This window comes from Salvelinus namaycush, chromosome 15 (genome assembly GCF_016432855.1).
Source record: "Salvelinus namaycush isolate Seneca chromosome 15, SaNama_1.0, whole genome shotgun sequence".
Classification (NCBI taxonomy): Eukaryota; Metazoa; Chordata; class Actinopteri; order Salmoniformes; family Salmonidae; genus Salvelinus; species Salvelinus namaycush.
Genome location: NC_052321.1, coordinates 40870829 through 40886468, shown reverse-complemented (window position 1 = coordinate 40886468; position 15640 = coordinate 40870829). Strand labels below are relative to the sequence as shown.

At 42.5% G+C, this 15640-nt stretch overlaps 1 protein-coding gene across 1 annotated transcript in view; it reads right to left on the bottom strand.

Annotated features, from left to right (window-relative positions):
• The window catches only part of LOC120060533 (protein Smaug homolog 1-like), a 92646-nt gene extending 83544 nt beyond the window's left edge, over positions 1-9102 (bottom strand). Inside the window, exons 1-2 of the mRNA XM_039009923.1 lie at positions 8966-9102; positions 7274-7891 (exon numbers count right to left, since the gene is read on the bottom strand). Coding sequence (XP_038865851.1) covers positions 7274-7469 — 196 coding nt within the window. The 5' untranslated portion in view covers positions 7470-7891; positions 8966-9102. The remainder of the gene's footprint in view (positions 1-7273; positions 7892-8965) is intronic.
• Between the last annotated feature and the right edge of the window lie 6538 nt (positions 9103-15640).

Below are 15640 nucleotides of genomic sequence, written 5' to 3'. Positions count from 1 at the left end.
ATAATGTCAGAGTTCCTTTGAGCTTGCTGCAGGACACCACCTTAAAAAGAAAAACAAATCTGTTGGAGCACGTTAGCACATGGGGTGCACCGATTAGCGTCACCTCGTTAGTAAGTATGTGTTACACCTGTGCTGGCTTGTCCATCGCGTTAGTCAGAAGGTGTTTCACCTGTGCTGGCCCAGGTGATATTTAAGAGCGGCTGGCACAGTGCTCCAGTTGTCTTGAGAGATGTGGAGGGTTAACACCTTTAGTTGGCTCTCCCCATTTGATTTCTAGAAAAACAATCGTTCCCCGTTTTGGATTTGCTCTTCAAGTTCGGTATGGGTTTTTCTTCCGTTTGCCTCTTGGCAAATTTAGTGGGCTCTCATGGTGGGTGTCTTTTAGATCCCAGCTGTTGTTGCCATTCAACTTGTAGTGGACACCCCCATGAATGTCTTTCAGAACCCCTCTTAAAACTATGTTTCGTTTTGGTTGTGGTCAGCGACTCTCGTTAGGTCCACCTTTTTGAGTGACAAATAGAAAGTGTGTCCCCAGCGAGAAACTGTTGTGTGGAGAGGGTCCCTGGTTCCAGCCCAGGTTGCGGCAAGGAAAGGGACAGAAGCAATATTGTTACATTGATGCTGTTGACCCGGATCAATGGTTGCTGGAGACAAAGGGAGTGAGTGGAACTGGTGTGAAATGGCTAGCTAGTTAGCGGTGCGCGCTAGTAGCGTTTCAATTGGTGACGTCACTCGCTCAGACCTTGAAGTAGTTGTTTCCTTTGCTCTTCAAGGGTTGCAGCTTTTGTGGAGCGATGGGTAACGATGCTTTGAGGTTGACTGTTGACGTGTTCAGAGGGGACCTGGTTCAAACCCAGGCTCGGGCTATGAGAGGGAAGGAAGCAACACTTACTCTTCCACCAGTCTCTGGAAGGAACCAGTGAGGTCACTACCAAGCTACCAGAGTCAAAGTCCCCTCTTGTGCTCATCTCACGGGAAACAGTTGCCGTGGGCTCGAACTCGCCTGCTGCTGTCATCCTGGCTCAGCACAACAGTGACCCTGTGTCGGCCAATGAGCTCTGTCAAGGACTATCGGGGCGCTTGGTCTAGGCTGACACCTTTCAGTGAGGGGAGAAGGATGTGGCTGGCAGCGATGCAGTGAGACAGATTGTTGGGGGGGGGGGGGGGGGGGGTGTAGTCTGTGACAAGCACGTCTTTCCAAGTGCTAAATACTCCACTAAAATAGTCCATCCCAGTTTGTCCAACTACATCAAATGGCACTAATGTCTCCATCACATACTGTACAGTGGGCCCCATAAGGCTGTTATACAAGCCTGTAGTGGCCAGGCAGTCCTGTCCCTGGCCAACCCCATGTCATGTGTGCGGTGCCTAGTGCTTTGTGTTCCCTTGCCTTCTTGATGCCTCAGCAGTGCCTGCAGTGAGTGCACACACAGTTGGGACTGGATGGCGCCCAAGCCTCTGTATACAATGAAATGCACTGTTTAATGCCACCAAAAATGGCCAGCTGCCTCAGGAGGAAGGGAGGGTAGAAACTATATAGGGAAACACCAAATGGTTTGTGGTCTGCGTCTGCTGCCTATTCATCAATGAGGTTTGCCCATGTGTTTCACCTGTCCAGACAGAGGGTGGAGCCTGAATATTACATGCCGCAGTCTCAGGCACCAAGTGCTGACGAAGCATCCATTCACACCTTTGGTCAAACCAAACAGCTGCTAAAAAGGGGTTAGAGAGACTTGTAGGAGGAAGGTTTCCGCAATCGTAATTTAGGCGGGGTACCCCTCAGTTGTTCCATTAGTCTCAACCTAGAAGCTTCGCGTCAGCAGCTCAAGGTTAGAATCGAAAGGGTTTGGGGCTGAAATATAGTGGGAGGGAGAATCACATAGCTCCATTTTGCAGCAGATTGTCAGAGACGGTCTGTGTTGGATTGTGGGTTCTTAACACATCACTCAGTGCAGAATGCTGTGTTGAATCCTCAAGGAATTAGGTCTCTCGAAATCCATACTTGTCCACTGGTGGTAACTCATCAAATTAGTCCACAGCACTGCTTCAGTTAAAACACTTGACTGCATAAACCATGCAATACAAAAAAAATAACACTCTACAGGGCACTCAAAGCCAGGGGTTGGAACCAACAATTTTCCAATCCAAAAAATAAATTGTTTCGTTCCACTGTTCCGACCAGCAAAATAAATTCTTAACCGGTTCGAAGCCCAAAAGACTACCAGTGTATATTGTTATTTTTTTAACCCGTGACAACAGGTTTTTACATTTAGCTCATTAAATGACTTCACCACCAGTGTGGCTAGAGCAGGCAGGCTAGTTTACATGCATGATGGACAGAGAAGTGTAGCCTATGGCGCAAGATGTGACTGAAATTTTGCGTGTGGGGAAGAGAGAGAGGGTTCAGGAGGAGGCTTGAAGTGCTGGGCATCTTGTTATGTACATGCACGGTTCTGTTCCGGAACAGTATGAATTACTTTCGTTACAAGTTCCGTTCTGTTTTCTAAACTGGTTCCAACCCCTGGTTAAAGCTGGAATAAAGAACTAGCCTTGCACAAGCCTTATCTTGAAAACAAAATAGTGATGCGTGTGTAGGCAGATTAATTAAAATCACAATTACCGATTTTGTACTAGAATTAGAAACTATGACGCTCATTCAAAATGTCTGACTTGACGTCGGTACAAGTACTTTAATTCAAGCTCAACTACATAGTGGAAGTATGGTCCCTAATGAAGTCATTCAGAGGAGTTACTAAGAAAAGCTTCCTCAGTCACTGTTTCTTTCTTTCAGTAAAGTCTTGACTTTGTGTTGCCGTTAGTGTTGGGAAGGGGGAAAAAGTGGCGTTTGATTCCGACTGCTCCGAGGGAGACTAGGAGGGATTTTTTTTTGGCAGGTCCTCCGTCCCACCATTCCTGTGGTTCCGTATGAGTTCACGGAACACGGAGCCGAGTGGCCAGAAATAAACTGTTTGCTCATGCGTGGGTGCAATGAAATAGTTCAACACCCAAACGAGAGACAAGGGCTCTTTTCTCTTCTGCTAGACAGGACGGGGGACTGGGACTTTTCCTCTTCAGAAAAACAGCTGGAAGACGACGAAGAGGAGGGTTGAGGCTGGGGAGACCTGAGCAAATCTGGAGTGTTGGTCACTGAAGAATGGGGGTGTCTGGGAAGGAGTGGTGGTAGTAGTTTCTGAGCAGGGGTGGTGAAGTTGGAGGTTCAGCTTCAAATTCCACTTCAGCCACTACTACCTTTCACTTTATAGTTACTATGTTTTCTACTAACCTATCCCATATATGTCTATCTTGGGTGACATGTAGCTTGTATCAAAGTTACTTTTATAAAAAACCAATATACTGTTTGGCCACTGGAACTTCAGGGGTTTGCAGTAGCAATGATTTGAAGCTGTTCACTAGTGCAGTACAATACACTATTACCCTGGTTGTCCCAGGTAGACAAAAAGGGCACCCCTAAAATACAAGACATTAAAGAGGTCCTAACATAACTTCATATTATTTCCCTTCACCATGGCTTCGTTCTTCCATTGGAAAGCCCTATTATATCCTCTGCTGTTACTTCCCATGCCCACATTCCTAGACAATATCCCCATCATCGGAACCCATTCACGACTTCAGCAAGGAATGCCGTTTTCCGTCCATGGTTTTTCATCAGCGGTGAACGCAGGGAAGCATGACATTAGGCCTGGGCGATATGGCCTAAATATCAACAAAAAAAATCAAACATGGGAGATTCATGATAGCTATATTTTTTTGATTCTCTAAATAAGCTTTGTTGCACAACTAAAGGTCAATAAACTGCATCTAAAACAGAAATCAGGGCTTATATAATTATACCTAGGCTAAATATAAAACAAATATTTTCTGCTTTTTTGCAATAAGCCATTTTTGTTACAAATTTAACCAGAACCATGCACATCCACTAAAGACCAAATTCCTTGTAGCAGATATTATAGAACATTAACACAGGTCTCACAAACAATCTCAAGCCCACCTGCTAGTAAGTAGCCAGCTGATCTTTATTTTCAAGTCTAGCCAAATTGGATCTATTTGCTTGCTAACAAGGTAGAACTGTTATGAATACATCCTCCAGTCCATTTGAACAACATAGCATGTGAACTTTGTTTAAATGTGGAAATCATGTGGCCTACATGGAAAAGATGCTAATTTCTCATATTGAGAACAGGTTGCCAATTCCTTATCTAAATGTGTATTTTTATGCTCATTGCAAATGTATAAAACAGACGGCTAGCGCATAAGTCTGTGGCTAAATTGCTGCTAGAGGTATGTGGTACGCAATGACGCTTGCGACGGAAACGGAGCATACATTTTCCACAATCATGTTTATTATTACTCCCGTTTTAGTAGGGTCTGCTCTGTTCTACATTTTGGGAGTTCAAACATAAAGTGTATCATTAGAAAGGTTATGTTCTCTACTATTACAGTACAAGAATGTCTCAGAGCGTTTTGGCGTCCATATGACCGATTCTGTTGGCTCAAATGCAAATAGTGAGTTTAAACTGCTTATTGTCAGAGGAAGAAGTGATTATTTTGTCTTTGTTGTGAGTGGCAGAGGGAGGGGCTTGGTGTCTGTGTGCGAGTGGTAAGGTGCACAGTGCACACAAGCACAGAAGGAGCGAAGGAGACGAGGCCAAAAAGATAAGCACGCATAAAAACATTCATTCTTGCGATACAGGCATTTAGAAAATCGCGTTAAAACTTATTCAAATTCATTTGATAAAATCGCCCAACCCTCCATGACATCTGAAATGAGGTGACCAGCAGCAGATTATTATTAGGCTACAACATGCAGTGAACCAATCTATTGAGAAAGGTGCCAAGAGATGAGCCTGGTCCCAGGTCCGTTTGTGCTGTCTTGCCATTCTGTCGTCGGAATCACAATGACCATTGCATAGGAGTTAACAAGACAGCACATACAGATCTGAAACCAGGCTAGAATAAGATCAGACACGACCAGTTCCTGACAAGTCCTCATGATACCTTTTTACAAGTAAAGACTATGGTCCTCCTAATGCTACTTGACAGCTCCCTGAGGTGGCTATGCCATCATGTCTGTGCCACACTGAATCATCATCCTCGTCTCCCCAACTTTTGAATGAGCAAGCGGCGCTACCAACTCTGAACCAATCCAGCTACTCGTCCCCTGCGGTACTAGAATGGTGAAATGACACTGCAGACAATCTCAAATACGACAGCCCTCCATTTTGCCCATAGAAGATGACTACGGTGTTCTTAGCATTGCTTCTTAGTACTGACCAACAGAGCACCTGTTCATTTTTAAGTGGATATTCCTGGACATATAGACACTGATATTAGCCTAGATAGTAATAGGCTGAACATGACAGTGGAGGATAATAGGATAATGGAACGTGTAAGCGGTGCATTCTCTTTTTCAATAAGAAAAATACGTCTGCTGTGCTTATCACACCGGGAGGGAGATTGAGAAAAAAGATTCTGAGCATGAAGGAGGGAGGGAAGAGAGAGGGTTAGTAGAACTAGAAAAGAATAGAAAAACACGTAAGGACTGAGCCACAGCACAACAACAAAAAACAATTAGGTAAAATGACTTGAACAGAGGTAACTTCCAGATTCGATCAGCACAACAATAGGTCTGATAATCTTCCGTAGAAATTCAATGGTGAAATCGCAATGAAATTAAATGTCGGTAAAACTTTCTTTGGATTGTTAGTCTGTAGAGCATCTACAGACTATCTGCTAGCCCTAACCTTAACCCTTGTTGTAAAACGAACCGTTATCTTACCAAGCAGTTGCTTATCAACAGAGAGTATGACCATCTTTAGAGCATCTACAAATGGTTTATCCAAATAAAGTGTGACCTCATCCAGTGACTAAAATGAACCCCCCCTCTCCCTTAACCTAGTCACACACACAGTCACACACTGATCATCAGTCTTTGGGCTCTTGACTTGCTGTGACAAGCAGCAAATAAGTTGCATCACTTTGTCCGGAGAACAAAGCAGCCTCTTCATGCAGTGAAATAAGTAGGTACATTCTGGATTCCTTTCATTAGTACAGTACATTCCAAATAGTTGAACCTTTCCACTCAACTTAGATCTTCCAGCTACAAATTAACCCTGCGAGGGCCACATGCAATTTCTACCACAAATATGCATATTTTTCCAACCTTCTCACAACAATAAAATAGACATCAAAGACTTGAATTGATACATCTTAAATCTGCCTGAGACTTTTTGAATTTATTTAACCCGCCATCCACACTTCTGTGTCTGAAGACATTACAATGAACATAACAATGTGATTCAGACAACCATACGCTTGATATCAGTGTAGACAGAAAGAAACACCAGGATTGTGGGTGTAATTCCCAGGGCAACCCATACATAAAATGTAAGCACGACTATAAATCACTTTGGATTAAAAAAAGCATCCTTTGATCTCAGTGTACATCCAACTAGGGCTTGGGCGTGACCCACCTAAGAACTTCATACAGTCCGTCATTAATGTTTCCAAATCTATATTGAACAATAACAGGGGCTGTACTGCATTAAAACGTCCTCATATAACTGGGAGAACACAGTGCAAAGAGAGGCTGAGAGAGAGGCAGCCACTGCCCACTAGAAACTCTGATGGGAATCCCATGTTGCGGTGTGTGTATGCGTGTTGTGTAGGGGGAAATGATAACATATCCATCTTTACGGACGGTTTCTTAATGTGTATTAAAGCAGTGCCGACCGACAGATGTGGTCCTGGCTATACAGCTGTAGACATTGGATCAGTACAGACGCAGTGTTTATTCTCATCATCACACCACACTAGCCAGCGCTCTATTTTTCATGAGCCGGTTTGGTTGCCAGGGTGTTTGTTTCCATGACCACATACCAACCTGATGCAACAAACCAGACCACCACCACCCCTAACCGATTTAACCCCACAGTAGAACACTGGAATCGTGTGTGATCTGGTGTCCTATTCAAAGATGCCAGGCCAGCTAATGCTATGACTTCATTGTTGCCATGCCACATTACACCGACTCTGGCAATGGGCACGGTTAACCCTTCGCTGTCTGTGGAAGGACGTAAGGTAGTTACAGGGAATGACATGAGCAATACCTTCAAATGTGTGTTTGTGTGTGTGTGAAGTGGCACCAGTGCCAAAATCACTAATCCTCTCCCGGCCAACTTCAACGGAGCATCTCCATTATCCACTTAAAAATGGACAGTCAAGATGGAGATGGTGTGTGTGTCGGTGTGCCTACCTGGGTTATTGGCCTCTCCCTCCAACACGTGAAGCTCGGTGCAATCAGCCAGGCTGTGCTCCAGACACAGCTGCAGGAAACGGGCCTGGGTCTGCGACACCCGCTTCAGCAGCGACAGCAGAGCCACCGTCTGCTCACACTCATTCCACCCCTTAAACCAGCTTCCCAGGATGCCCACCTGGTCGCGAAACATCATGGTCTGGGGCACAGGCACCAGGCCGAACAGGGAAACCAGTTAGCGACCTTCCTGGTGTCACGGGAGAATTGAGTTAACTTGGTGCTCTGGTGGTTAAACTTTGGTCAAAGCTTGTGATGGATGTGCTCTTCTTTTTGCCTGTTTTTGTTGTTGATGTTGAGTGGAGCAGAAATATGTACTTTGAGCAGGAGGGGTTTGAGCTGTTGTGCTCAGTTCAAATGGCGTAGCATCATCCAGGCTTTTAGAAAAGCAGGTGTACTGAAGTTTCAGCTTGAGGGGAGTGGTGGCACGGTGCTCTCCTAGGTGCATCTGCACCAGGGGGTGTTAACATTCAGACAGGAGAGTCGGCTTTCCTCCTGCACTCTGCGCTGTCACACCAGCATTACTTTTGTTGGCATTTTCCACAGGGATCCCATTTAGATCTGAAATGATGGAAATAACTGGTTGGGAGACACTGTCACACATGGTCTGTCAGTAACACACACACAGCTTGGCGTCCAAAACCCATCTAGTAAAGTCTTTACCGACTGTGAACTCCAAATGCAGAGGAAATGTGACAGCCAACACTGCTCTCTGCAGACTTGAAATAGACTGTTATTTAAAAACCATTTTACATTGAAACCAGGAGATTAGTGACACCCATTGCCTACTGAAACAAAGCCTGTATGCGTCATACTTCTCATTTAAAAGTAGCCCTCTCTCAGTAGTAATTGGCGCAACATCCCGACTGGTAGGCTATTTCCAAAGAGAAAAGCGCCGGTCCCTTACATTATAATGTTACAGACAGCTATGTTCAAAGGGTCCCTGCTGTAAGCTATATGATAAAGCATAAATGATTGCTTTCCACCACACATTGCCTCGAAAATAGCCTGTAGACTGTATACTCGGTAGACTGCCAACTAGGCGAAACTGAAAGTACCCTGAATGAAAAGACCGCATTCTTTAAAAAAAATATTACCTTAAAAATAGGTCCATGTCAGCACTAACAGGTCTCAAACGGTCACTTTGCTTCATCAGCACTGGGGCAATCATGTCGCAATCATTGCCCTACACGAGCACCGAGGATAGGCTAGATCTTTTGGAAAAATGTGGAGGTGATGCGATTCGGCGCGAGGAAAATTAATAGGGATCTACATTAAATAATTGAGGAGTCTCAAATGCGCAATCTAGAACATTCCCAAAAATGTGCCCAATGCTTAGCTATGTTACACTGTAATGCAATACATATTCAGTCTAGTTTCCATAAACTCCAGAGAGCCAGACCCAAGCGTTAAGCATTTCCCCGCAAATTAAACGTCCAGCTGGACACATTGTATTCCCCCTATTAAAAAGTTAGCCTACTGTATCACCGTTTTTTAAGTTAGCATATTTTCTATTACCGATGTAGCCTACTGGACAGCCAACTCGGCGAGAGCAGTTCAGACAAGATAGTCGACAAACATATTCCAGAACTTTGGTAAAAAAGTGACAAAGAAAATGTTTAAAACGTTACTCACTTCCATGCACAACTGCATCGGTGGTGTTGATCGCAAGACGGGGCGCAACAAAGTTTTAAATTGTGGGCAGCGGTGCCCCTTCACTCTGCATCTGTGTGTTTTGCCATCTTGACTTAACTTTTTCTCCTGCAGTTAGGTTACTCGTGTTGTACCAGAGGAGAGACTCGGCATTGCTTTCCACATGCGAATAATTAACCCGAAGCATTACGTCAGGGGCTTGGCAGCACAAGGAAGCACAAAAATAGATAATGGGGTTAGGGACAGATCACATAGCCTACCAGCAACCGAGACGACAGAGGGATTAGCATGTTTTAGAAAGGGGAAAAGAGTTTTCCCTAGCGAAGAGGACAAAATCAGTGTGAAGTTATGTGTGAATATGCAACAGGGGCGGGAGTTGCCTCAGTTTGTCCCGTTCACTTATCTGTACAATACTTTCACCTACATTTGCAAAAAGCAGGTCGATAAAAGATGAATACGTGGCGAAAGATACCTTTGTCGGAGTTGATCATTTGGCACTGTTTACATTACAAATACAGGATGAAGAGAAAGATTCTATCAACGAAACCAGTGTACCTCCCTGTTCCTGAAGTTCTTTATTGTACATTTAGCTCCAATGTGTGCGTTCCATACAGCAGAGGGCCTCAAACACCCCACCGTCTGGTCTGGTTCAATTCAAAGCTAAATAGATATTATTAACATTGTTTCAATGATGGTAACAGAAACAGTGATACATTGTATCATGTTATAGCAATACAGCAGCTGATACAATGTATCGAGTTACAGTATCAGTTGGCAAAATAAGAATTTAATGCGTGATGTTACCAATCTCCGGAAATACAATTTGATATTTAAATTTGATACAATTGGTATCTTATGTTTTATGTGAAAAACCTTGATGTTTTTTAGCATTGACAGTTTTTTGTTGTATTTTTTTTTATTATTGTCTAATACATCCATTAATGCATCTAAATGTGCACAGATGTTACGTTAGAACAAAAGTGAAAGAATAGTTGCATAAAAAAAGAATAATTGGGAAAAAATATATCCTTAATTGGGCCTCTTTAGGGAAGGCTGACTGGCAAGGCACACCACTGAAACCTCAGTAGGACCTCAAATGCATTCTCGGGCCATTGTTTATCAGCAGTGTCCTTTTCTGTCAAACAATGCACCTTTGCCTTCAGCCGAGTGTGCTCAATATTGACTATAAGTGGAAGGAGGGGGAAGGGATAGACATCCAACCACAGTGGGATAACAATGAATGAGAGAACTTCAGCTTCTTGAGAGGGGTGTCATCTGCAAAGAAGCATAATATGGAAGGCGGGTTGTGACAAGGACGCATAATCCACAGACTGATGCTTAGATTCTAGATGCTGTCCAATGGTAATTAGCTCATGTGTTGAAACAGAGCACAAAGATTGGTCGACAAAGCAAAAACAGGTTTTTAGAAATGTTTGCAAATTAAAAAAAATCAAACTGAAATATCACATTTACTTAGGTATTCAGACCCTTTACTCAGTACTTTGTTGATGCACATTTGGCAGCGATTACTGCCTCGAGTCTTCTTGGGTATGATGCTACAAGCTTCGCACACCTGTATTTGGGGAGTTTCTCCCATTCTCCTCTGCAGATCCTCTCAAGCTCTGTCAGGTTGGATGGGGAGCGTCGCTGCACAGCTATTTTCAGGTCTCTCCAGAGTTATTCAAATCGGGTTCAAGTCTGGGCTCTGGCTGGGCCATTCAAGGGCATTCAGAGACTTGTCCCGAAGCCACTCCTGCGTTGTCTTGGCTGTGTGCTTAGGGTCGCTGTTCTGTCTGAGGTCCTGAGCACTCTGGAGCAGGTTTTCATCAATGATCCCTCTATAATTTGCTCCGTTCATCTTTCGTTTGATCCTGACTATTTTCCCAGTCCCTGCTGCTGAAAAACATCCCACAGCATGATGCTGCCACCACCATGCTTCACCGTAGGGATGGTGCCAGGTTTCCTCCAGACGTGACACTTGGCATTCAGGCCAAAGAGTTCAATCTTGGTTTCATCAGACCAGAGACTCTTGTTTCTCATGGTCTGAGAGTCCTTTAGGTGCCTTTTGGCAAACTCCCAGTGGGCTGTCATGTGAATTTTACTGAGGAGTGGCTTCAGTCTGGCCACTCTACCATAACGGCCTGACTGGTGGAGTGCTGCAGAGATGGTTGTCCTTCTGGAAGGTTCTCCCATCTCCAAAGAGGAACTCTGGAGCTCTGTCAGAGAGACCATCGGGTTCTTGGTCACCTCTCTGACCAAGGCCCTTCTCCCCTGATTTCTCAGTTTGGCAGGGCTGCCAGCTCTAGGAAGAGTCTTGGTGGTTCCAAACTTCTTCCATAAGAATGATGCAGGCCACTGTGTTCTTGGGGACCTTCAATGCTGCAAATAAAATGTGGTACCCTTCCCCAGATCTGTGCCTCGGAGCTCTACGGACAATTTCTTCGACCTCATGGCTTGCTTTGGGATCTGACATGCACTGTCAACTGTGGGACTTTATATAGACAGATGCGTGCCTTTCCAAATCAAGTCCAATCAATTGAATTTACCACAGGTTGACTCCAATCAAGTTGTAGAAACATCTCAAGGATGATCAATGGAAACAGGATGCACCTGAGCTCAAGTTAGAGTATCAGAGCAAAGGGTCTGAATACTTATGAAAATAAGGTATTTCTGTTTTTATTTTTTAATACATTTGCCAAAAAATTCTAAAAACCTGTTTTGCTTTGTCATTATGGGGTATTGTGTGTAGATTGATGAGGGGGAACAATTATTTAACACATTTCAGAATAAGGCTTGTAACGTAATAAAATGTGGAAAAAGGGAAGAGGTTTGAATACGTTCTGAATGCAATGTATATATAAATTTCATTTTTAGGGGCACTCAGGTCATAAATGACCAGATTCATTTGAGTTTAATACTTATAGGATCATGGAATGCATTTGTTCTGGTTTCTATATCAAGGTAATTGGTAATTGTTGCAGGTGGCAGAACAATGATGTATTGACAGTTTTGGGGAAGCTACTTTAAAAAGATAGCATACCAAGCTACCAATTACTTCACAACAAAATAGGTTAAGCTACATTAAAGCTACCCCAACAAAAAAGATAGTTAAGTAAACTAAAGTTACTTTGAAAAAGTAGTTCACTACATCCAAACTACTTTGTGAAAAATTATCATACAGTTGAAGTCGGAAGTTTACATACACCTTGTCCAAATACATTTAAACTCAGTTTTTCACAATTCCTGACATTTAATCCTCGTAAAAATTCCCTGTCTTAGGTCAGTTAGGATCACCACTTTATTTTAAGAATGTGAAGTGTCAGAATAATAGTAGAGAGAATGATTTATTTCAGCTTTTATTTCTTTCATCACATTCCCAGTGGATGTGATACACTCAATTAGTATTTGGTAGCATTGCCTTTAAATTGTTTAACTTGGGTCAAACGTTTCAGGTAGCCTTCCACAAACTTCCCACAATAAGTTGGGTGAATTTTGGCCCATTCCTCCTGACAGAGCTGGTGTAACTGAGTCAGGTTGTAGGCCTGCTTGCTCGCTCATGCTTTTTCAGTTCTGCCCACAAATGTTCTATAGGATTGAGGTCAGAGCTTGTGATGGCCACTCCAATACCTTGACTTTGTTATCCTTAAGCCATTTTACCACAACATTGGAAGTATACTTGGGGTCATTGTTCATTTGGAAGACCAAGCTTTAACTTCCTGACTGATGTCTTGAGATGTTGCTTCAATATATCCACATAATTTTCCTGCCCCATGATGCCATCTATTTTGTGAAGTGCATCAGTCCCTCCTGCAGCAAAGCACTCCCACAACATGATGCTGCCTCCCCCGTGCTTCACGGTTGGGATGGTGTTCTTCGGCTTGCAAGCGTCCCCCTTTTTCCTCCAAACATAACAATGGTCATTATGGCCAAACAGTTCTATTTTTGTTTCATCAGACCAGAGGACATTTCTCCAAAAAATACGATCTTTGTCCCCATGTACAGTTGTAAACCATAGTCTGGCTTTTTTATGGCGGTTTTGGAGCAGTGGCTTCTTCCTTGCTGAACTGCCTTTCAGGTTATGTCGATATAAGACTCGTTTTACTGTGGATATAGATACTTTTGTACCTGTTTCCTCCAGCATCTTCACAAGGTCCTTTGCTGTTGTTCTGGGATTGATTTGCACCTTTCGCACAAAAGTACGTTCATCTCTAGGAGACAGAATGTGTCTCCTTCCTGAGCGGTATGACGTCTGCGTGGTCCCATGGTGTTTATACTTGCGTACTGTTGTTTGTACAGATGAGCGTGGTATCTTCAGGCGTTTGGAACTTGCTCCCAAGGATGAACCAGACGTGTGGAGGTCTACAATTTTGTTTCTGAGGTCTTGGCTGATTTCTTTTGATTTTCCCATGATGTCAAGCAAAGAGGCACTGAGTTTGAAGGTAGGCCTTGAAATACATCCACAGGCACACCTCCAATTGATATCAAATTATGTCAATTAGCCTTTCAGAAGCTTCTAAAGTCATGTCATCATTTTCTGGAATTTTCCAAGCTGTTTAATGACACAATCAACTTAGTGTATGTAAGCTTCTGACCCACTGGAATTGTGATACAGTGAATTATAAGTGAAATAATGTCTGTAAACAATTGTTGTCATGCACAAAGCAGATGTCCTAACCAACTTGCCAAAACTATAGTTTGTTAACAATACATTTGTGGAGTGGTTGAAAAACCAACCTAAGTATGTAAACTTCTGACTTCAACTGTATGTAAATCTGAAATGTCAGACTACATATTGCAAGAGCAGATCAGGTCATATGTTAACAGAATGTGTAATTTAGCCTATTAATAACAAAATCTATGTTTCAAGTGAGAATGAGGCAGGCCTGAAGCCGAAAAATAAAGAAAATGATTGCCTACTTCACCCATATTTTATTGTAGTGTGTTGTTCCAATATCTAGCTACACAACTAGAGGGCAAAAAAAAACCACTAAAAACACTAAAACACTACCTAGATTTGAATTTAGTTGAACTTCCACCAAGCTACTCTAAAATGTTGTTAAATTACTAGTTGAACTACCTATATAGTGCCTTCAGAAAGTACTGTATTTACACCCCTTGACTTTTCTACATGTTGCTTTGTTACAGCCTGAGATTTTGTGTCGCTGGCCTACACACAATATCCCATAATGTCAAAGTGGAATAATGTTTTTCGAAATATTTACAAATTCATACAAAAATTAAAAGCTGAAATGTCTTGAGTTAATAAATATTCAACCCTTTTGTTATAGCAAGCCTAAATACATAAAAAAAACAGATGATGCTGGGCCAATTGTGAGCCGCCCTATGGGACTCCCAATCACAGCCGGATGTGATACAGCCTGGATTCGAACCAGGGACTGTAGTGACACCTCTTGCACTTAGATGTAGTGCCTTAGACCGCTGCGCCACTCTGGAGTAAACATGTGCTTAACAAGTCACATAATAAGTTGCATACACTGACTCTATGTGCAATAATAGTGTTAAACATGATTTTTGAATGACTACCTCATTTCTGTACCCCACACATACAATTATCTGTAAGATCCTTCAGTCAAGCAATGAATATCAAAAAGATTAAAACACAAAGACCAGGGAGGTTTTCTGCAAAGAGGACCTTTTGGTAGATAGATAAAAAAGCAGGCATTGAATATTTCTTTGAGCATAGTGAAGTTATTAATTATACTTTGTCACTACAAAGATACAGGCACCCTTCCTAACTCATCTGCCAGAGAGGAAGAACACTGCTCAGGGATTTCACCATGAGGCCAGTGGTGATTTTAAAACAGTTACAAAGAACTTTGGATGGATCACAACATTGTAGTTACTCCACAATACTAACATAAATCACAGAGTGAAAAGAAGGAAGCCTGTAAAGAATAAAAATATTCCAAAACATGCATCCTGTTTGCGATAAGGCACTAAATTAATACTGCAAAAAAGAATGTGTGCAAAGAAATTAACTTTTTGTCCTGAATAAAAAAGCATTATGTTTGGGGCAAATACAACCCAACAAATCACTAAGTACGATTCTTCATATTTGTGGTGGTGGCTGCATGTTATGGGTATGCTTGTTATCGGCAAGGATTAGGGAGGTTTAGGATAAAAGTAAACAGAACAGAGCTAAGCACAGGCAAAATCCTAGAGAAAAACCTGGTTCAGTCTGCTTTCCAACAGACACTGGGAGAGGAATTCACCTTTCAGCAGGACAATAACCTAAAATACAAGGCCAAATATACACTGGAGTTGCTTAATTTTCTTCCACTCTGGCATTACAGAGTATTTTGTGTAGATCCCGGAATTTTTTAAAACAATTAAATCAATTGCAATCCCATTTTGTAACACAACAAAATGTGGAAAATTCAAAAGGTGTGAATATTTTATGGTTCGATTCCCGGGACCACCAATACGTAGAATTTTAGTCGTTTTGGATAAAAGCGTCTGCTAAATGGCATTTATTATTATTATTATTATTATTATTATAATAGTTCACTACTCCCCAACACTGCATATTGGTTGCTGAAAAGTATGTTGGTTCTGAATAATACAATTACAAAAACAATTCTTGATCAGGCCTGGGCCTATGTTCTGTGATTTTTCCAGTGCAGTTCATTTTGGAAG